Source organism: Camelus bactrianus, chromosome 12 (assembly GCF_048773025.1).
Source record: "Camelus bactrianus isolate YW-2024 breed Bactrian camel chromosome 12, ASM4877302v1, whole genome shotgun sequence".
In the NCBI taxonomy this organism is placed as follows: Eukaryota; Metazoa; Chordata; class Mammalia; order Artiodactyla; family Camelidae; genus Camelus; species Camelus bactrianus.
In genome coordinates this window covers 34,826,156-34,850,683 of record NC_133550.1, presented here as the reverse complement: position 1 = coordinate 34,850,683, position 24,528 = coordinate 34,826,156, and the positions used below count along the sequence as shown (strand labels likewise).

Sequence of the window (24,528 nt, the reverse complement as noted above, 5' to 3'; positions counted from 1 at the left end):
CCCCCAATTTTTATTTTAAAGACTTCCCTTCAGCAAAAGTCACCTGAAAACAGTTAATATCATTTCCCATGTATAAAATTCAAAATCCAAAAAATAAAATAAATGAGAAATTTGCTCATCATAAAATTAGTGCATTCCTTAACATTATTTCTATCTTACTTATACAAGCACATACAATTTTGTTAAGTATATTGAGTAAACAATCTTTTTTGCACCTGAATGGAAAAACCTTACATTAATTTTTGCAAAGATATTTGCAATGATATTTGTTGCAATGATATTTCATGCCTCTGAATGCCCTAATTTAAATAGTATTTTCAACATATTTAGCTTGATTCTTATCTATTTGGTAGCTCATGAACAGTCACTATTGTGGGTTTTTGTACTCAAAGTTATCGGAAACATTCAAACCATTTGCCATGTTCTTCTCTTTGATGTCCTTCCTGTAATATACCTCAAGGTGACACTTTCATACAACCCTTCAAAATGAATGAAAACTTCATCTACACTAGCAGAGCTGATTTGCTATTAATCATTATCAACATCATTCCTTGAGCACCAGCTACTGCCTCTTGTTTTACATGGATTATCTCTAAACCTCTTAGTACCTGGAAGGTGAATTTTTTTTTTGTTCCCATTTTCCATATAAAGAAACAGAGGCTCAAAGGGGTTATTGGGTTTGCTCAAGGCTAATAACTGGTAAATTGATGAAACAAGATTGCATCTGTCTGACTTCAAAAGCTTCCATTCATTCTACTAAACCACACAGCTTCCATAATCCCATAATGAACCAATCTAAAAACTCTTTAGGAAGCATAGTATCATTCTAAAATTATGCTCCAGGATTAAAATCAGATACATAATAAAATGATGCAATGCAATTTAAATTTAGGAGACACTGAAGAATATAAATTAAGTACTTATTCCAGGCTACAGTAATGGCAATTATATAGAGAATTATGGTTTAAAATATAATATTATTTACTATTTCTTTGACAGTCTATTAGTGCTAGTAGGTTGAAGTTAAAGATTCTTTTAAAAAAAATTTGTTATTCATTCATTTCAAAACACTTAAACCCAGATGTCAAAATGAAGAATAAAGTATGTTAGCCAGATTTCTTTAAGTCAGATATTATATTTGGGACATTTGGAAACAGAGGTTAAAGACCTTTCCATTCGAGATGATATTTAACCCTTAATAAGATCCTACAATCTATGAATTTGAGTATTCATGCTGAACGAAGAAGTTGAGCATTTCTTGTACAATTTTATTGACTATCTCCCGATTGTCTACATGTGCAGATAGAAGAGATAAAACCATAATGCTCTTTTCCTTTATCTTCAATTTATACACATGGACTATGTCTATAAATTTAAACTTGCAGTGCCCTCTTAGGTTATACAGAAAAAGTATAGCTCTTGGTTTCAAACTAAGGATATTTTTTAAACTGTGGTTTAAATTTTGGGAGGAAAAGAGGAAGAGAGTTGAATTTTAACTGTGGCTAGGAATTTTAACTTAGATTTGGGATAGGAGGAAGGTAAAGAAAGAAGGACAGCCAAATAGGGCCTCTGGAAATTGTTCTTCATGGTTGCCTGACAACTAATTGTTTGAAGTATGTCCCAAATCTTGATTGCAAATATGGCCATGACTGTGGTAAGTCGCAGGCAGGCATATATATATATGCATGTATGTATACACACACACTCACGCTCAGAAGTTCTTACTGTATAACATTTATAGGAAAGAATTTTTGATATCTCTAAAAAATCATCTCCCAGAGTTAAAATGGAATTGTGAAATGAAAACTTACTCAGTCCTTGGGAAATCCAAGAGAGAGACCTTTCTGAGAGAGATGTGAAGTGAGGTTTGACTAAATCTTCCACAGTTACTGCTGCTAAAGCATTAATACTGGAGGACACTGTGCTGTAAGGGAAAATCAAATTTTTTATTTATAATATTTAAACTGTAATAATAATCTAACTGGGAATAAGAAAAGGGAAAAATATATATTGTCACTTCTGAAATGTAACCAGATTTCTACTATATTATTTTTTAAATAATTACATCATCCTCTTTCTGGAAGTTGTTGTCATCCAAGAATGATTCAGAACAAATTAAATTGTTGGTTCCATTTTGAAATGAATCCTTAGTGTCTATGGAAAGAATCTACCAAGTTCATGCAGTATTACTACAAAATGATTTTAAAACATATTTTTCTTTGTGCATAGAAAGAATTGTCATAAGTCCTCACTAACATACACCATAAATATCAATAAAATTAATTTCATGGATCCACACTAACACATGTCGTACACATTAATAATAAGGGTTCCCTGGAGCAAACATAGGAAGAAAGTACAATGAAGAAGTTCGAATACAAAACAAGATTCTTTGGACAGTATATATTATTCAGCCTGTAAAAGGAAATTCTAATTCTAATTCTCCATTTGATCATGCCATAGCTACATGTATATTTTAAACCAAGACTGTAGGTATCCATTTTTGGTAATCAACAAAAGCTACCATCAACTGATCATTGTCATTATGACCCTACAAGGTATGTGATGATGTATTAGATAGAAGGGGCCAAAGTTAAAAGTGGAGACTGATGATAATAGACTGCCAGCCCCTAGAGATAACAGACCGACAGACAGGATACATGGAGTAAATTACCTATTTTGGGGCCGTTTGTGCTCATATCCAGAATTCAGCTTTTCCTCCCAAATATCAAACAACAAAAGAAAGATCCCAATAGGGAAACCATGTATTATTAGAGTCATTGTTCATACCTCAATGTTCCGCTGTAAGCACAGGCCACAAAAAGTCCAGGAACTCCTGGGTAATCTTGCAGAATGTCCAGTACCAAATAAGGCATGAGCTGAAAAATTCCAACATTTACTCTTGAGTACTATTTGTTACGAAATAAATTAATTAACACCTCATTTATCTTGTGTTCTTCAAGAACTAAAGGAAGCTATTCCACATAACTGAAATTTCCAAAATACATAAAATTAAACTCTTTACCTGCTAAAATTGTACAAGAAATGCTCAACTTCTTCGTTCAGCATGAATATTCAAATTCATAGATTGTAGGATCTTATTAAGGGTTAAATATCATCTCGAATGGAAAGGTCTTTAACCTCTGTTTCCAAATGTCCCAAATATAATATCTGACTTAAAGAAATCTGCTAACATACTTTATTCTTCATTTTGACATCTGGGTTAATCCCCAGTACCTCCACTAACAAAAAGAAAAAAAAAAGTTAAATTAGATAACCTATATAAGCTCTTACTGTAGTACATGGAATATAGTTAGTGCCCGGTAATAGGTAGCTATTTTCATTCTTTGGAACAGTAAATCAATTTAAAGGAAATATTGGCATACCTCTGTGCTTAAGTAAAAAGCATTCACTTTAAATTTAACTTTACTTGATGACTCAAAGCTGTTTTTGTGAACTTCAATCACTGTTCAGGATTGAAAGTGTAATTATAGTTGCAAATACAGTTAGCTCTTGAACAACATGAGTTTGAACTGTGTGGCTCCACTTATGTAGATTTTTTTTACAATAAATATATAAAAATGTATGTGTAGAACATGTATGCAAGACTTGTATTGAAGTGGATAGCCTATTCTTACAAAGGCATAAGGTGAGTGATATTTAATATTAAAATATTGTAGTTTTTTTTACTGTTTCATAACTGCTTTCAAAGAGTTGCTTTACAGTACAGTGTGCCACCATAGTTCATAATGGGAGAAACTATGTATCAATCTATTATCAAAGATAAGTAGTTTAAAAAAGTAACAGTGTTTCCAATGCTGTATTAAGAATATGACTGTAATACTGTATATCATAAAACTTTTAAAACGATTCATTCATTAGTGTATAGGCTAGGCTACCATAAAGCAATTGTATGGATTACACTAGGCTACTATGAAGCAATCATATTGCTGCTTCTTTACCAATGCATGAATTGTTACACTTGTAAATAAATATGAATTTCTCTTTCATATTATTTTTTCTCTTTTGATGTCTAGTGTTGGTAAGAGTATAACATCTGCAGTGTTTCGTATCATATAAGACTCACTGATATAGGTCCTGACAGATGATTCATCTTGCAAACAGACAAGGTAAACTTATAGTATGGATAAATACAGTACAGTACTTTAAATGTATCTTCTCGTCTTCATGACTTCCTCAGCAGCATTTTCTTTTCTCTAGCTTTCTTTATGGTAAGAATACAGTATATAATCCACATAACATACAAAATATGTGTCAATCGGCTATTTATGTCATTGGTAAGGCTTTCTGTCAACAGTAGGCTATTAGCAGTTAAGTTTGAGGGAGTCAAAAATTACACGTAGATTCTCTGCTGTGCGGGGGGTCAGGGCCCCTAACCCCTGTGTTGTTCAAGGGTCAATTGTTGTATGAAACATAGTGACGAGCGGAGACTAACCTCACGAAATTCCTGAAACTGGCTTCTTTAAAAAAAACAACTCCTGATACTTGCTTTTCGATCAGTTACTTTTAAGAAAATAAATATTAAATAAGGATGGGAAGGTGTATGACTTCAGCACTGTGTTATATGGCAGACTTCAGCACTGTGTTATATGGCAGAAACTGATTTTTGAACCAGAGTCCTGAGTGGATAATTTTCTAGGAAAATGTCCTCTCTTTTGCACTGAAACATCATTGATTCCTTCTCTCAATAGTTCAGAGTGGATGATATGCCCTTTCTTATCAGCCTCTTTGATCTCATTTAACTAAAGCTTATTAATTCTTCATTCTTAGGAAAACAGAATAGCACTTCTCTCTCTATGAGATCAACATGCAATTTCCCCAGGATATCTTAAAAGTTTAACTTCAAGCAGTATTCTATACATAAGCAAAAGTAAAAATTCCATCGTTAGTGTTATAATGAGATCTAAAATCCTCTACTCTCTTGTCAACTTTCCAAAAATCTTCGGTGTGATATTTCAGAATCTGAATGGTCCCTGCAGATATAGGTAGAATCAACTGGGTAAGACTGTTAGAAAAGCAGTACAACTATATCTAGGTACCAAACCTGCTTCCTCAGTGTGAGCTATCGCAGGGCGCAGCAGAAACTTACCTTTGTTCTCTCAGGTAAAGCTTCTGACCCGATCTACTGATTGTGCCTTATTGGCATTGTATCCCCGGGGAAATATTAATTTAATTAACTGGTTAACAATCAGTAGTGAAATCATTCAATTAGGAGAAAGCATCTTTCTTTTTCAAAAATTTATCACATGCTCTCTAAATGGTGAGTGCATGCATGCAAGACACCCCTGCATACAATCTATGATGAGGAGAAGTCTCAAGGTTAGGAGGTTGCACCTTAAAAAAAATTGCTTTGTTTTGTTTTGTTTTTTGGTTTTTTGCTCAGAGTAAGGGGAAGATACATTAAAATTTTAAAAAAAATTTTAAATCCCTACGGTCTTCAAAGACAAAGATTGACAAAAATCACAAAACAGTCTTGACTAGAGAGAATATAACAAAAGAGTGCCTCCATCAGCAGAGTAAACACGATTCTTAAGATTCTCTGAGCAAACAGGAAGATCTGTTTATCAACAGGAGGGCACAGTTCAAGACAGGACTGAGATATGCACATGAAGGATGCTCTCACTTTCTAATCCCACAAAGTTGTATTTTCCTGGGAGTATGTTATGCATTTACACCAACAGAAAATTCAACCTATGATCATTCTAATGCATGCCCTGGGCACCTGATTTACAATCAATTGTTAGAAAATAATTTTGCAAGAGTTCTAAGAACAAGAACTCAAGCATTGGAGCCTGGCAGTCCTGGGTTTGAATTCTAGCTACACTTTATGAAAGATGATATATGGCATAGAGATTCAAAGTTAGGACTCTAGTGGCAGCCTGCCTGGGTTCAAATCCTGGCTCCAGGTTTACCAGCTGGTTACTTAACTTCTCTATGCCTCAGTTTCCTCACCTTTGAAAGGGAGACAATCATAGCACCTACTTCAGAGTGTTGCTGTGAGGATTAAGAGTTGAAATTTATACATATAAAGCACTTATGATAGTGCCTGGCCCATGGTAAGTATCAGATGTGTGCTTGCAGCTATTCTTGCTTATTAGCTATGTGACCTTGGACAAGTCATATAACCTCTCTGACATTCATTCATTTCCTCATCTTTAAAATTAGAATTACAGGGTTGTGATAACTAAAAGAAATGAAGCATACAAAGGTCTTGGCACAGAATCTCATCACATAGTTGGTGCTCAATAAATGTTCACTTATTAGATTCATTTCTCTATTATTTAAAAATCAGAAGGTAAATTGTTTATAAATGAACAATCTAAGGATAACTACAAAATGTTCTGCTGTACCATGGTGTGTATGGAGTTTTTTTTAAAACTGTGTTTATATTTCTACTCCCAGCCTTGAGCTATTTCTTTTTAATACCTGCCTTGAAAATTTCCCAAGCGTTTCAATATTTTAATGTTGGATATAACATTCTTCATTCTTGCTATTTCCATATCTGCTAAAATAAATTTTTTCCAAATGCCTTATAGAAACTAAAGACGATTATATTGTGCACATTTGATATTTCTTTACAAGAATATGAATACTCTTTCCTCCCAGCTAATAAGCTTTCTGCATGTCACTATTGCACATATAAGAAAGACATGGTACTGGACCTGGTCTGGTGCAGACACTTTCTTGGCTGTCCAAGGATCACAGTCATGGTATCTGGAATACAGCGCGAGCCCACAAAGCACTGAGCAGGTGAGGATTGCCCAGAGTGCCACAAGATTGATGTAGAGAGACCTAAAGACGTGAAAACAAACCATCACATGACAATTTTAATTTCCATCCCAAAGATGAGGAAACTTGTTATGTAAACAGGAGGGACTTTGTGATATATTCAATAGATAGACATTCTCTTTTGGTTATCAGAAATGCTACTTATTTTATTCTGGCCTTACCTTCTGTTTATGATGTCAGCCAACAATGGATTCGGAAATACTTTGAATTGATGGGGGTTTGCCATTGAACAAATGTTTCCTCCTAGTCAGAGTTCCATGGGCATTATTAGCTTTATAATTTTATCTAATTACACTACTTTAAAACTTCTTGTCAAAGAAATAAAGATCTTAATAGTCAACAGAGCAGTGACTATTCCTCATTTTCCCTTTAAAAGTAATGCAATTATAAACTGCGAAACATTGTTAGCATCTACATAGAAACTTATCACACTCGTTTAAATGTGGTTTGTAATGCCATCCATTAAGTGTGAAAGGCAAACCTGTGTTCCTTGGACAGGAATCTCCTCAAACAAGGTTCAGCATTTTAATACATGGTGTGTGCTCCAGTAGACTGTAAAGATTTACATAACGGCACTGGAGTCAGTCCTGAGCATAAATCTTGGCTCTCCCTACCATATGTGATCCTGGGCAAGTAACTTAGCCTCTCTGATCCTCAGTTTCTTCATATACACCTGGAGGTAACAATGCCTACCTCCTGAATTATAAGAGTAAATAAAATAGTATTTTTTATATATATATTATATATATATATATATAATATAGCACAGAGACATGTAATAAACACTTGTTAAATGGTGCTTATTGATATTATTAGTGTTAAAGTCATTGGATGCTTCACCTTAATAATCAGTTGAATAGTAAACATTGCTCTCACTGAGGTGGCTACATTTTTTCCCCAGGGGTGCTGTAGTGGACACTGTGATGAGCTGCCCTAGCCTGAAGAAAAGTGTGCCCCACCCTCACCAACTCATAGCCCCTCCCCCGGGGCAGCATGCATAAAATGACTGCTGGATTCTGAGGTTGAAAGGCGGAGTCCCCTCACACTAACTTAGGACAAGTCTGAAGGGTCACCCCAGCTCTAGAGCGCCCCTTGAGGCCTCTGCTGAGACTGCATCACAGTCCAACTTCTCCCTCTGGCCAATCCTGCTTCCTTCCCTTCCTTCTCTTCTCCAGCGGTGACTTCCTAAGCGGACTCCATCTCAGAGTCCACATCCGGGAGAACCTGCAATAGGTGCCAAGCAACAGATTGCTAGCCTCTTCCCTTGACTGACTAGATTTACTGTATGTATGTTTTGTTATTGTCTAAAAATAGTAGGATTAACTGTATCTCATCTGCAAATCATCAGAAAATATACTCAAGACACCTTTCTGATCAGATACCACCCCTCACTTATATATGAGTTTAATACTTTACTATCTTGTTTTATTTTACTTTAATATCATTCAGATAGATCACTTATCAACATCTGACATTGCCCCCAGTCAATCAGTGTCAGTAGGTCTTGCCATTGGGCTGGGATTTATTCTTCCCAGGGAGCCAGTGTTAGAAACTGGGAGAAAATGGGCTAGTCCGAAGGAAATTGTTTCTCATTAAGAAAGCTAATAACACTGTTTTTTAGTTATAAAATTGGACTTTTTGAGTTTCATGTTCCCAAAGAAGCACATGTGCACAATTATTTTGGGAGAGGCTTCAGCTCTAATACAGATGGATTACTGGATATATAAATTATATTCTTTCCAAGTTTCTTAAAACACCAGAACTCCTAAGCTCACTTTTGGGGGATTCCATATCTAGTTATTGTACTAATGTTCATATAGAGTTTTCATTGTGGAATTTTTCAAAGACAGGTAATGTCTAAACCAATTTACTCTCAATATGTTGAGTTCTGACTTGTGATATTACAATATTTTCATATTCTCCTTTGAAAAGAACTAGAATTGCCACCCATTCTCCTACCCCAACCACCTTGTTACTCTTATTAATCTATTTGATGTTTTTAAGCCCATAAATGCATGAGTCAACTTAGCCTTATTTATCAGTATGAAGAATGTTGGTCACCAAGCTTATCTGAGGTCTCCTGAAAAAGAACTAGTCACTCTTCATACTCTTTGCTCAGGCCAAGATGGGATGGAGAGTTCTCTGACCATGTTGCCCCTCTGACCTCTGTGCTTTATCCAAATCACTCTGCCTACCTGGAATGCTCTCCAATTCTTCTCCCCCTGCCCATGTATGATCATCCTTCAGTCTCTGCCTTATTGACAAGAATCTCTTACTCATTCCCTTCCTCCACATCCCATGATTTGAGGTGAAAAAATAAATTCACATTTACTAGACCCCTACCACATGCATGCCAAACACAGAATTCTACAATACCTCTATGAGATGTTTGATATCTTATACACATTTTACAAGTTTAGAAACTGAAGCTCAGAGAGACTAAATCACTCAAGTAGCAAGTATTAGAATGGGGTTATAAACCCATGACTGTGTCTGAAAATAAAATGCACCAGCACATCTGGCAACATAATTCTCTGGAACATTTCCTCTATTGTTCTATTATTTCACGGAATCTTTATACATTTCTCATGTTATTTCACTTTTCATATACTTGTATGTATTTTCCTAATTTGATGCTAAGTTTCTTCATGATAAGAGCCATACATTTAAAATTTTTTTATTCCCCATAGTTCCTAATACAAACAGATGCACAATAAATGCCTATTTATTTGATAAGATTTGTTTTACTTAGTAATTCATATAAATATTTTAAAATATCTGATTTAAAACATACAGTACCACTTTGTTCTATGTGATCCTTTTGTAAGTATATAATTTATCTCTTAGAATTTCATGATACAAAAGACTCAAACCTGAGCCAAGGCGATTGAAGATTCATATACCATCGTTTGGCTTACATTTTTGCCTGGAATCTGCTTTTACAGGAAATATATCTCTGCACTTGGGACTGGTTGACACCATAGATGCTGGTCCACGTGAACGTCCCTCCTATAATAATCGTCCAGAATGTGTGTCTTTGCAAAGGATTAGGATTAAGACTAAAAGAAAAGAAACAGAAAACAAATCTTAACTGTCAGCAAAAAAACTACTGAAATCTTCCTAGTATATTTTTGGAAGCAAGCAATGTATACCTACATAAATACAAATACATATATAAAATGTATAAAGTGATTAAGTAATATAAAAGGTAGAAATATTCCTAACTTAGGTTCAATAAAATAAAAATTGATACTTCAAGAGACTTGGAAATTTTGCATGGGATTGGGGGAAAAGTAAATGCTCTAATCATTCTGAGAATTTATATAAATTGTTCTCCATGGCCATAGGAAATTATTTAAATAAGTCTGCCATGCTGTAATCAGTGAAGAGCATGAAGCTGAAAAGAGAGAAAGAGAGGAGAGGTTCCTAAGTACACTGCAGCAATAGACATAGTACTGAAATGAACACAATATTGATGCATTTTGCATGTATAATTCCTATCCTAGCAAATGTATGTCATAGTTCTACTTTATATTCAAGCTAAAAAGATTCAGTCAATTAATGCAGTGTAAAGGTTTTCATTTTCTAAAACTACCATGTCATTATAATCATGCTCTCTTAAAATGCTATGTGAACAAACTAAATACTCATAGTTGAAAGTCATTTTATGACATTTATAAAATATTGTTACAAAGAAAACTTAACTTCCACATTTGATACAGCTTTTAATTCTTCTTAATGTATCACCTTTGAAGGAATGATTCTGTTCACCTCTGATACACAGTAGAAGCTTGAAAAATTTCTGCAAAATTTGCTTTCATGGAAACTTTCTGAAAATTATGAAATTCTGCAAATCCATTTCAAATCTCACATTTGAGATCAGTCAAGTAAAGTGCTCTGATTTATGCATATGCCAGAACTCCTATGGACAGATGAGAGCCTCTATTCCATTTTTTTAACATTTAATATCAAAGTCTAAGAGTTTCAAGGATGTTAGCCCTTTCTTCCATAGAGAAAGCAGCTACTGTATTAGCTAATAAAACTTGAGAGCCAAAAGGCAGTGAGTTATGTGGAGGAAGTAAGATAAACTGAGGTAATAGAGGAATATGTTTCAGACATAAGGAAACAAGGAACAAGATAAAACTCCAGAAGAAGAAATAAGTGACAGGGAGATAGGCAATCTACCTGAGGAAGAGTTCAGAGTAATGATCATAAAGATGATCAAAGGACTTGGGAGAAGAACAGATGCACAGAGCAAGAAGTTAGAAATTTTTAACACAGAGTTAGAAAATATAAAGAAAATCAAACAGAGTTGAAGAATACAATAGCTGAAACGAGAAATACACCAGAAGGAATCAACAGTAGACTAAATGAGGCAGAAGAACGAATCAGTGAGCTGGAAGACAGATCAGTGGAAATCACTGCTGCAAAACAGAAAAAAGAAAAAAGAATGAAAACAGTTTAAAAGACCTCTGGGACAAAATCAAGCACACTAATATTCACATTATGGGGGTCTCATAAGAAGAAGACAGAAAGGGCCTGAGCTGAAAACTTCCCTAACCTGGGAAAGGGAACAGTCACCCACATCCAGGAAGCATAGAGAGTCCCATACATGATTAACCCAAAGAGGAATACACTAAGACACATTGTAATCAAAATGACAAAAATTAAAGATAAAGAAAGAATATTAAAAGTAATAAGGGAAGAGCAACAAATAACATACAAGGGAACTCCCATAAGGTTATCAGCTGATTTTTCAGCAGAAACTCTGCACGCCAGAAGGGAGTAGCATGATATACTTAAGATAATGAAAGGGGAAAACCTACAATCAAGAATACTCTACCCAACAAGGCTTTTATTCAGATTTGATGGAGAAGTCAAAAGCTTTACAGATAAGTAAAAGCTAAAAGAATTCAGCACTACCAAACCAGCTTTACAACAAATGCTAAAGGAACTTCCCTAGCTGGAAAAGAAAAGGCCACAACTAGAAATAAGAAAATTACAAAATGAAAAAGCTCACTAGTAAAGGCAAACATACAGTAAAGGTAGGAAATCATCCACAGCTAGTAAGGAAATTAAAAGACACAAGTAGTAAAATCATCTGTATCCACAATAAGCAGTTAAGGGATACATAAAATAATTAGATAAAAAGGATAATATCAAAAACAGTAATCATGAGGGGAGGACAGTACAAATGCAGGGTATCTAAAATGCACTGAAATTAAGAGATCATCAACTTAAAACAATGACATATACATACAGACTGCTATACAAAAACCTCATGTTAACACAAATCAAAAATCTATAATAGACATACACACAAAAAAGAAAAGGGAATCCAAATATTACACTAAAGATAGTCATCAAATCACAAGAGAACAGAACAAGATAAGAAAGAGGAAAAAAGACATACAAAAAAAAATTGAAAACCATTAACAAAATGGCAATACGAACATACATATTGATCATTACCTTAAATGTAAATGGACCAAATGCTCCAAACCAAAAGACACAGACTGGCTGAATGGATACAAAAACAAGACCCGTATATTTGCTGCCTACAAGAGACTCACCTCAGATCTAAAGACACATACAGACTGAAAGTGAGGGGATAGAAAAAGGTATTCAATGCAAATGGAAGTCAAAAGAAAGTCAGGGTAGCAATACTTTTACCAGACAAAATAGACTTTAAAATAAAGACTGTTACAGGAGACAAAGAAGGACACTACATAATTATCAAAAGTTCAATCCAAGAAGATACAACAATTGTAAATACACATGCAGCCAGCACAGGAGCACTTCAATATATGAGGCAAATGTTAACAGACATAATAAAGAGAAATTGACAATAATACAACAATAGTAGGAGACTTTAACACCCCCACTTACATCAATGAACAGATCATCCAGACACAAAATCAGTAAGAAAACACAGGCCTTAAATGACACATTAGACCAGATAGACAATTGATATTTATAATGCATTCCATCCAAAAGACAAGATTTAAAATACCCAACTGGTGGTTTTGGCAATATAGAATACATATGCCAACTCTAGACCATACAGAAAAATACCAAGACAAAATCCTTCTCTTCATTTGTCTTAACCAGAGCAGATCTTTTGCCCACCATATTCTCAAGACATATTTGAATAATAAGGGATATACAATAAGGCTCTTCATTATTACTTAACGGTTGGCAACCTTCAAAGTGAGGGTCATAAAAATATCTAATCTTCTACTTTTTAGAATCTCTTATTGATGTATGAGTTATCATTTCAATGCAGCAATATGTGTACCCTTTGTATTAAGTGACAATTATCTTAAAGAAAAATGATTGGTTCCACATCCTCTCCCCTCAACCTAGCTGATTAGGAAAAGATTTGTGATTAATCAAGGTCTCCCAAGTGGCCACTGGTTGTTGCTGCTTCTTAGTTTCCATTCCCCTCTCTTCTGGTAGCAGTAATCTAGGTTTGCCTTGGGGGAACTACCACTTCTTTATTAAATAGCCTAGACAGCGGTCAGTCAAAATGTTCTGCTGTGCCCTAGCTAAAGGATGGAATCATGCCAAAGCTGGGCCAACTGGGTCTGAATCCTGAGGTAAAAGGGAAAATAATACATATATATTGAGAACAGCTGAAGTTGATTCATTGCAAGTTAACACATTGACCCTGTCCAATTTCTGAAAAATTTCTTCTCAAACATTAGCACCTATTTTCAGAAAACCAAGAAGAGAGCCACCAAGTGCAAAGTGATTTTCCTTTCCTCTTGCCAGTGATTTCAGCTTGCCTGTCTCAAAGCAGGGCTGCTTAAAGAGAGAATGAGCTGGTCCATGCCAATGTGAGCCCTCTCTGCACACTGAACGTGATGTATAAGGACGAAGCTATTGATCCAAAAGAGAAAGTGTTTTTAAATATTCTTTTAAATTGTGTGGTATATTTGTGATGGAATATCCAGTTTCTCCATTAGTCTTTAGGAAAACCGAAAGGATTTGTAAGACATGTTACATCATCTGCTATACTGACACATGAGGCATCAGCAATAACCTTTCTAGTCAATTTTCTAGAAATAATATTCAGTATTACATAATGTAGATTATAAATTTACACACACATATATATACATATATACAATATATATTTAGTATTAATACTAATACTGTATATATTTAGTATTAATCATAAAATGCTATATATTGCCAGGGCAATACTAAAAGAGAAATTCTCCAGACTACTTGAACCAAAGAACTGTCAAAATGGAATCACTTTGAGCATTTTTCTCTTAAGAGGTTTCCTTTTCTTATCTCTCTACTGTATCTTTTCTTAACTCCCTACCCCATTTTTCAACCTATTCCAGACTTTAATATCTGGAAGAAAATACTCTTTTGCTATCAATCCCTTCTCAGAAGGAAGCACTATCCTCTATACCATGTAACTAAGTATTTCGTGACTGTTGTAACCCCTTAAAGACCTGGTGAAAACTCCTTACACATTTACTTGCCAGCTTCAAATTTTTGTACCACATCTTTAGTGGTTTGTTTGTTTTGTAATGTAAATTTACTATTTCAGTAAAGAGGTTATTTTTACAGAAAAAGCAAAAGGAATGTTCTAGTAACCAAGAAGTAAATAGCAACTTACTTCCAGAAGTTTAATCTTCCACCATTATAGGCATCATTTAGAATAGTGCTAATTCCACCTTGAATCAGTGCAGCCTGTATAATCACAGATGCAAATCCGGCCACCATGATCCCAACTTGAAAAACGTCCGTCCAGATAACCGCTTTAAGACCACCCTTTGAGAGGAAAATGTATTAGGATTAATGCTTCTACTAGACATTATTAAGCATCTACATGCTTATACACTATGCTAGACAAAGATAAGGAAAACATGGATCTTGGCCATGAAGTGCACCCAAGGAGACATTCAGGAAAGCAATACTTGGACAAAACTTTCAAACATAAGCAGAGTTCAAGATGGAAGGTCCTCCCAGCAGAGAAAAGAGCATGGGCAAGAGCACAGGGAGGTCAAAATACATGGCATGTTGAGTGTGGCTAGATAGATATATATATATATTTTGGAGTGAAGTGGAGTGGTGTGGGGATACTGTTCGGAAGAAAATTCAGAGTCAAATTGCAAATGGCAATATCATAGATTTCTCCCACAGGCAGGGCTGATATTCACTCAGTATGCACATAGCAGTTGTTTAAAAACTAAAATTGTTTTGTACTAGCCACTGTCACAGACTTCCCAAGTGTCCCCCACCAGTCCCTCTGACCTTGGCTGAACCAGCCCCTCCCTGAGGACTTTGTCTTCTAAAAGATCCCTCAACTAAAGGATGATGACCCAGAATATTAGGAATTGCATAAGACTTGCACCACTACCAAGGATGAGCATCCGTGACAATTATCAGTGCCTATGCCATACTGGTTCTTGCATGCTTTGACTGTCGCTCATCTCAGGCTTCTAAGCAAAGGGATAATATGAGCACAGCTATCACATGGCAACAGTAAGGGAGAATTAGGAGACAAAAATTAGGGAGCCCTGCATGGTTCAGGTGAAAGAAAAAAAATTCAGTTATGACCAATGTTCTACAAAGGATCAAATTTAACCTGGACCGAATATTTCTTACAAAAATGTTATACTATGTGAGGTAGGAGAGTAGGTATGAACAACCCAGATTGCAGCACATGACTACTGAAATCTTCAATTTTGCAAAACAAGGAGAAATAATGTGCTTGACGTACCAGCGTGCAGTAGAATGTGCAGACCACCCCTGTAGCCACCACTGCACCCCACAGATCAAATCCTGTGGCTGTAGAAGAGAAAAATGCATATATAACTAAGAAACAAACATATACAGTAAAAATATTTCTCAAAAAATCATTAGGAGGGAGCTATATTGTTTATTGGGCACCTACTTCTATACCCACTCTCCTAAAACTAGGTCCAAATCTCAAAAAATGTACAAAATACTGGAGTCAGAAATTGACACAACATTGTAAACTGACTATACTTCAATAAAAATATTAAAATTTTATTTGATGAGTTAAATAGACATGGATTCTACCCTTAGATACCACACATGATCCAATCTTGGCTAAATCAAATACATGAAAAAGCACCTGTATTATAATTAAGCTAAGACACTCCCTTGATATTGTAAAGTGGTTATCCAGACTGAATGGGGTTGTAGGATATTTGTCATCAAGGTTCAAATAAACACACTATTCTATTGGTCTTTGAAAGACAAGTTGTGTGTGTTACTAAAATGAGACCAAGTTATAGAAAAGTCTATATAATTTATTACCATTTACCTAAGAGGTGGAGGGGCATATTATTTTTAATGGAAAGATAACAACTCTATGTCCGCAGATTTGATAATCTAGATGAAATGAACCACTTTCTTGAAAGACACAATCTGCCAAAATTTACACAGGAAGAAACAGAAGATCTGAATAGGCCTGTATCTTTTAAATAAATTGAATAAATAGAAAGGCTCCCAAAACAGAAAGGCTCAGGCCCAGAGGGGTTCACTGGTGAATTCTACTGAATATTTAAGGAAGAAATTATACCAATGCTCTAAAATCTTCTTCAGAGGATAGAAGCAGAGGGAATACTTTATAGATCATTCCATGAGGCCAGCATTACTTTAATACCAAAACCAGAAAAACATATTACAAGAAAAGAAAACTACAGACCAATATCTCTCAGAAACATAGATGCAAGGATCCTCAACAAAATATTAGCAAATTGAATTTTATAAGTATAAAAATAATTATATGCCACAATCAAGTGGGATTTCTTGCAGGTATGTAAGGCTGGTTCAAAGAGTTTAAACGTCAATTAATGGAATCCATCACATCAACAGACTGAAAAAAGAAAAATCACATTATCATATTAATAGAGGAAGAAACAGTACTTGACAAAATCCAACACCCATTCATGATAAAAACTCTCAGTATACTCGAAACAGAGGGGAACATTCTCAACCTGATAAAGATAATCTACCAAAAACTTACAGCTAACATCATACTTAATAGTGAGACACTTGAAACTTTTCCACTAAGATAAGGTATAAATCAAGGAAGGAAGAAATAAAACTCTTTTTGTTCACAGATAACACGATCAACTTTATAGAAAGTCTAAAATAATTGACAAAAAAAATCTCCTGGTTCTAATAAATGATTATAGCAAGGTTGCAGGATAGAGGTTAATATACAAAAGTCAGTTGCTTTCCTTATACCAACAATGAACAACTGGAATTAGAAATTAAAAACACATTAACATTTACATTAGCACCCCCCAAAATGAAATACTTAGCTATAAATCTAACAAAATGTATACAAGATCTACATGAGGAAAACTATCAAACTCTGATGAATGTAATGAAAGAACTGAATAAATGGAGAGATATTCCATGTTTATGAATAGGAAGACTCAATACTGTCAAGATGTCAGTTCTTCCCAATTTAACCTATAGATTCAAGGCAATCCCAATCAAAATTACAGCAAGTTATTTTGTGGATAATGACAAACTGTGTAGAACTGACAAACTGATTGTCAAGTTTATATGGAGAGGCAAAAGACTGAATACTCTATACAGTATTTTTTCATTGAAGTATAGTCAGTTTACAATATTGTGTCAATTTCTGGTGTACAACATAACGTTTCAGTCATACATATACATACATGTATTCATTTTCATATTCTTTTTCATTATAGGTTACTACAAGATATTGAATATAGTTTACTGTGCTACATAGCATAAACTTGTTGTTTACCTATTTTATTTGTTTTAATCTTAATTTTTTTAATGAAGTATAGTCAGTTTATAATGTTGTATCAATTTCTGGTATACAGCACAATACTTCAGTCATACATGAACATATATATATTCATTTTCATATTCTTTTTCACCAAGATATTGAATATAATTCCCTATGCTGTACAGTATGAATTTGTTGTTCATCTATTTTATATATATTATTTAGTATCTGTAAATCTGGAACTCCCAATTTATTCCTTCCCACTACCTTCCTTCCCTGATAACCATAAGTTTGTTTTCTATATCTGTGAGTCTGTTTCTGTTTTGTAAATAAGTTCATTTGTCTTTTTTTTTATATTCCACATATAAGTGATATCATATGGTATTTTTCTTTCTCTTTCTGGCTTACTTAGAATGACGATCTCCAGGTCCATCCATGTTGCTGCAAATGGCATTATTTTATTCTTTTTTTACAGCTGAGTAGTATTCCACTGTATAAATATACTACAGCTTCTTTATCCAGTCATCTGTCGATGGACATTTAGATTGTTTCCATGTCTTGGCTATTGTAAATAGTGCTGCTGTGAACACTGGGGTGCATGTATCTTTTTGAATTAAAGTTCCCTCTGGATATATGCCCAGGAGTGGGATTGCTGGATCACATGGTAAGTCTATTTTCAGTCTTTTGAGGAATGTCCGTACTGTTTTCCATAATGGCTGCACCAATCTACATTCCTGCCAACAGTGTAGGAGGGTTCTCTTTTCTCCACACCCTTTCTCTAGCAATTTATTGTTTGTCAGCAAAATATTTAAGGAGAAGAACAAAGCTGAAGGACTGACTGTATCTAACTTCAAGACTTTCTATAAAGCTACAGTAATCAGGAGAGTATGGTATTGGTAAAACAAAACAAAACAAAAAACCAGACAAATAGAATATAGATCAATGGGACAGAATAGAGAAACTAGAAATAGACTTCCATAAATATGGTCAACTCATCTTTGGCAAAGGAGTAGAAGCAATACAATGGACAGAGACAGTCTCTTCAACAAATGGTGCTGGAACAACTGGACATCCACATGCAAAAAAAATGAATCTAGACACAGACCTTACACCCTTCACCAAAATTAAATCATGATAGCTCATAGGCCTAAATGTAAAACACAAAACTATTCAACTTTAGAGGATAACATAGGAGAAAACCAAGACTTCTTAGGTATAATGATGCTTTTTTAGATAAATCATCAAAGACACAATCTATGAAAGAAATAATTGATTAGCTGGGCACCATTAAAATTAAAAACATATGCTCTGTGAAAGACAACAGCAAGGAATTAGAAGACAAGCCATAGACTGAAAGAAAAGTTTGCAAAGGACACATCTGATAAAGGACTGCTATCCAAATTACACACATACACACAACTCAAAACTCAACAATAAGAAAACAAACAATCTGATTTTAAAATGCGCCAATGATCTTAACAGACTCCTTATAAAAGAAGATATATAGATGGCAAATAAGCACATGAAAAAATGCTCCACATCATATGTCAGCAGGAAATGCAAATTAAAACAACAGTGAGATACCACTAGACACTTATTAGAATGGCCAAAATTTGGAACACTGACAACACCAAATGCTGACAAGGATTGAGAATGCAAAATGGTAACAGCCATTTTGGAAGACAGTTTGATGGTTTTTTACATACTCTTATCATATAATCCAACAATTGTGCTCCTTGATATTTACTCAAAAGAGCTGAAAACTGTATGAAACTGTATGAAATAGTCTCCCCAAAAAGTTGAAATGAAGTCTGAGAAAGCTTCTAGATCTAGTTCACAAGAAATACAGAGGACTGGAGAACATTAAATGACCCCATGGTGATGCAATCAGTAAAACCAAGAGCCTGGAAAATTAACCAACTGAACCTTTGACATTTGTAGAATATTATCCCCAACAACTACACAATACACATTCTTTACTATAAAAGTATACGGAATGTTCAGCAAGATAGACCGTATCTGGGCCATAAAACAAATCTCAACATATTTCAAAGAATTATCGTAATAGGTCTCTGACCAAAGCAGTATCAATTTAGAAATTAGTAAAAAAAAAAAAAAAAAAAAAAAAAAGTTTGAAAATCATTAAATATTTGAAAATTATGTAACATGCTTTTAAATAACCTGAGGGTAAAAGAAATCACAAGGGAAAAATTAGAAAATATTTTAACTGAATGATAATAAAAACACAATGTCCCAGAATCTGTGGGATGCAGATGAAGCAATACTCACAGAAAAACTTATAACTTTAAGTGTTTCTATTATAAAATAGGAAAGATTTAAAATCAATGATCTAAGTTTCTACCTTAAAAAGCTAGAAAATTTAAGCCCAAAGTATTAAGAAGAAAAGGAAACAATAAACATAATAGCACAAATTAATGAAACAGAAAGCAAACAAAATCCACAGAGCCAAAAACTGGTCAAAAAAGGACTAGCAAGATACATCAAGAAAAAAAAAACACAGAAAATATATCAATATTAGATATAATAAGAAGGGATGGCACTATAGATACCACAAATGTCAAAAAGATAACAAGAGGACACTTTAAACAATTTTATGCCAATGAATTTGACAAATTAGATAAAATGAATTAATCCTAAAAGACACAGTTGACCAAAACTGACTCAGTAAGAACTAGAAAATATTAATAATTCTATTAAAGAAACTGAATCCATAAACCAAAACCTTTTTATAAAAACAAACAAACATCAGGCCAGATGCCTTCATTACGAATTCTTTGAAGCATTTAGGAAAGAAATAGACAGTTTTATATAAACTCGTTCAGAAAATAGAGGAAGGAACACTTCCCAAATCATATAAAGCCAGTATAACCGATATAAAAATCCTGACAAAGGAAAAGTAAATTTCAGACCAATATTCCTCATAAACTGTAAAAATCCTAGACAAAATATTAGCCAATCAAATGCAGCAATATATAAAAAGGTTATGACCAAGTGAGGTTTATCCCAAGAATGAAAATTGGTTTATATATAATTTCCCACATTAACAGTAAAGTAAGGCAAAAAAGAGAGAAAAAACATATAGATAGACAAAGAAGTAGTAAAACTGTCTCTATTCATAAACAACATGAAACTCCTAAGGGATCTGCCAAAAGCTTACTTGAATTAGTGAATATATTGAGCAAGTTCTCAGGCTAGATGATCAACATATAAAAGCCAATTATACTTTTATACACTTGCAAATGATGAATAATTAGAAAATGATATAATAAAACAATACTATTTGCAACAGCACCAAAAACATCAACTACCTAGAAATAAATCTAAGAAATATGTACAAGACTTCAACATCAAAAACTGAAAAACATTACTGAGAGTAATTGTAAAAGGCCTATGTAAATGGATAAATATACCATGTAATGGACTGGAAGAATATTTGCTTTTGTAAAGTGTCAGTTCAAGTCTTTTTTTTCTAGGTTATTAGTCTTTTTGTATTCATTTTATTATTCCATGAAACAGTAAGTTCAACATCAACAGTCATTAGCAAAATGCAAATTAAAACCACAAAAGATAATAGATCCTACAACTAGAATGGCTACAGTTGAAAAGAAAAATATAAAATGTTGACAAGGATATGGAATAACTAGAATTCTCATACACTGTAGGATAGGATGGGCATGCAAAATGGTATAACCACTTAGAAAAGCTATTTGGCAGTTCTCTTAAATTTTACATGTGCATCTACCCTGTGCTAGGTCAGAAAAGGTATTTACACTGGTTCCAGGTATTCATCCCCTAAAAATGAAAATGTGTCAAAAAGGAAAGCAAGACAAAACAAAACCTGTACAAGAATAGTCTTAGCAGCCTTAATGCAAAATAGCCTATAACTGGAAAAAGCATCCATCAACAACAGAATGGATAAAAGATTTTGGTAGATGTATATGATAAAATTCTAGCAATAGAAAAAAAAATGGACTACTGATACATGCAGCAACATGAATGAATGTTTCAAAAACATTTTTTTGAGCAAAAGAAACCAGATGCAAAAAGGCACTATATAATTCCATTTATATAAAATCCAAGAACAGGGAAAACTAATTTATGGTGATAAAATCAGACACTGACTGCTTGGAGATTTATTAGAAAGAAGCACAAAAAACTTTTTCTTTCTGGGATTTGATGATGGAAATACTCTATATCAAGATGGGTCGTGGTCACACAAGTATACAAAATTTTCAAAACTCATCCAACTATACACTTAGGTACAGTGAATTTTATAATATACAAGTTATATCTCAATAAAAATGTGGTTTTTATTTTAAAATGCAAGAAAGAGAAACAAGACAAACGAACTAATAACAATTACATAAACTTATTTGGGTCCTGATTCTGACAGACACTGAAAAAAAATCAGGGAAATCTGAACACTGACGTCATATTGATGACATTAAGGAACTAAAGTTTTAGAAATGATGAAGGTAAAGTTGTGTTTAAAAAAGCACATCCTGGTAAAAACTTGCAGTTATAGAATACATTAGTTACGGGAATATAATGTACAGCATGGTTAATAGTACTATATTGCATATTTTTAAATTTGCTAAGAGAGTAAATCTTAAAAGCTCTCATCACAAGAAAAAAATTGTAACTATGTATGATGATGGATGTTCACTAGACTTATTGTGGTGATCATTTTGCAATATATACAAATATTGAACATTACGGTATCCCTGAAACTAATGTTTTATGTTAATTATACCTCAATAAAAAAAACACATGCTTACTCTAAAAGACGTATTGAATTCAGATGAAATGATGAAATATCTCAGATTTACAGAAAAATAATCTAGTGAGGGAAACAGGGAGTGAATTAAGCCAAGAATTGATAATTATTAGTGTAGAGTTAGCAGTACACTGAGGTTCAATATACTATTCTATTTTAGCATGTTTTAAGTTTTCCATAATTAAACAAAAGTTTTAAAAATTTGTACCTAAAGAATGTTAAATTCCAATTCCGCCAAATGAGTTTCTATTGAGCATCCGTTGTACACCAAGTACCCTGTCTATGCCTGTGCCTGCTGCCTTGGTACAGTAGGATGGACAACTGATGTTCAAGTAGTCAAAATGCCATTTCTCAGATCCTAGTTTACTCCTAAGGAGTGGCTCAACATACTGATGAAAACAGAGTCCTTGATTTCTTCACAGATTGAAGTCAGTGCTTTCTTATTCCCCAAACTGTACTTTAAAACCCTCAAGCCAACATCTTTAATTACACTTAAAGCCAACAGGTAACCTATGCAGTATATAGCTCATATCTTTACATATGAAGTGATCCATTCATGATGCTGGTAATACTAATATGGAACATGCCCGACATTCAGAATTCAAGGGCACACTCTGTAATGATACTGTTGCACTTGATAAATGTAGGCAACAACTATTATCTACATACCATGAAATCAAGAATGTGGAGTTAGCCTGGGTTTTCCATTTTCTATTAACTTAGGGAACTGCACCACATTCTTCCCATCACAGAGTCCACTTGTCCATTTTACAAGGAAGTGTTAGAGATAAAGTCACTTCTGACTGATAAGAATTCAAAGGATGTAGTGTTTCCCTGAAGCCTTTTGAGAGTATGACTAACACACACCTTTGCCTCAATAAACAATCTCTGTCTCACTGCTATTATCTATCCAAATCGAGGAGAGTAACTTGTTGATCAGCACAGCCTTCACACATTTGTTTATAAGGATACTATAGCCATCTGTCACTTTTGTCACTAGGAGCAATCTGATATTTCAAACCTCACAGATTTCTTTTTCTTGTATTTTGGCCACAGTAGAAATGGGGAAAAGAAAAGCTTCTCTCCCTGCCAAATTTTACAATGAGACTGAGCCAAGGCTGAATTAACACAGAAGCCTCTTGGAGATGGGTTCCAGGTTACAGCCACAAAGGGAGGAAGTGCAGTCATTTGTGATTGAGACTATAGGGGGCATCTGTTCTGAAGGAATGGAGAATGGCTGGTTGCCACATCCCAGAGAAACAATGACCAGTGAGTGAAGTCCACCCTTCTACTTACTAACCTACAGACCTTTTGGAGCTATCGATCCAGGAACCCAAAGAAGCTGCTAGTGTAGACACTGAGCCTACCGCGCCCCCCTCAAGCTGATACAGGTTACTGGAAGCATTCTTCTACCTCCTTATCTCCCCAAAGAGAGAATAAGATAAGAGTAAGCTCTATTAAAAATGAACCCCCAAATGTGAGTGACACATTGGTAACTCTAAAATTTACCTTGATTCAAAGCCAGGGCAGGGGCATAAATAACGATTCCAGTATACAGAATCTAGTGGGAAGAAAGAAAATCAAATAAGTGGTATGAATTATAAAATGAAATTTTTTTTTATAAATTTGATTATGAATTAAAACAGCAGCTTCAATACACTTAACAAAATTTGCCTGTAACTTGAAAAATGTTATTTAAGTGAAGTTGACTCTCCTTTTCCACTTATGGGGTGATCATAGGTTACAAAAACCTTTTATGACCAATTTTGTGTAAAAATATGGACTTTTAATGCAATGCATAGTGTGGATAGTCACTGATCCATCAATTCAAGCTTGAAATACATTTTTCTAGATCTAAAAACATTAGAAAGAATATAAATTTAAAAGTGGACAATCCCTCATTCATATGCTTTCAAATTATTGTTAATCATTGCAGAAATAACTGGGAAAACAGTGAAAAAAATTTGGAAACTGGTTTTTAAAAGTTTGCACGCCTACTAATTAAAAGTGCAATTTTGCCCTAAAATCTCCTGAAAGCCAATGAAAACTCTATTCCATCTTTTTAATATTATTTTACCATTTTTCATTCATACATTTAACAAATATTTATTAATCTGGGGTACAATAGTTAGTAAGACAAACATGGTCTTTTTTC

General features: G+C 34.2%; 1 protein-coding gene across 1 annotated transcript in view; it reads right to left on the bottom strand.

Annotated features, from left to right (window-relative positions):
• Positions 1 to 24,528, bottom strand: part of SLC5A8 (solute carrier family 5 member 8) — a 50,888-nt gene that overhangs the window by 17,529 nt on the left and 8,831 nt on the right. The window contains exons 3-9 of the mRNA XM_010962818.3: positions 23,883 to 23,934; positions 15,554 to 15,621; positions 14,447 to 14,601; positions 9,729 to 9,869; positions 6,684 to 6,813; positions 2,791 to 2,879; positions 1,812 to 1,924 (exon numbers count right to left, since the gene is read on the bottom strand). Coding sequence (XP_010961120.3) covers positions 1,812 to 1,924; positions 2,791 to 2,879; positions 6,684 to 6,813; positions 9,729 to 9,869; positions 14,447 to 14,601; positions 15,554 to 15,621; positions 23,883 to 23,934 — 748 coding nt within the window. The remainder of the gene's footprint in view (positions 1 to 1,811; positions 1,925 to 2,790; positions 2,880 to 6,683; positions 6,814 to 9,728; positions 9,870 to 14,446; positions 14,602 to 15,553; positions 15,622 to 23,882; positions 23,935 to 24,528) is intronic.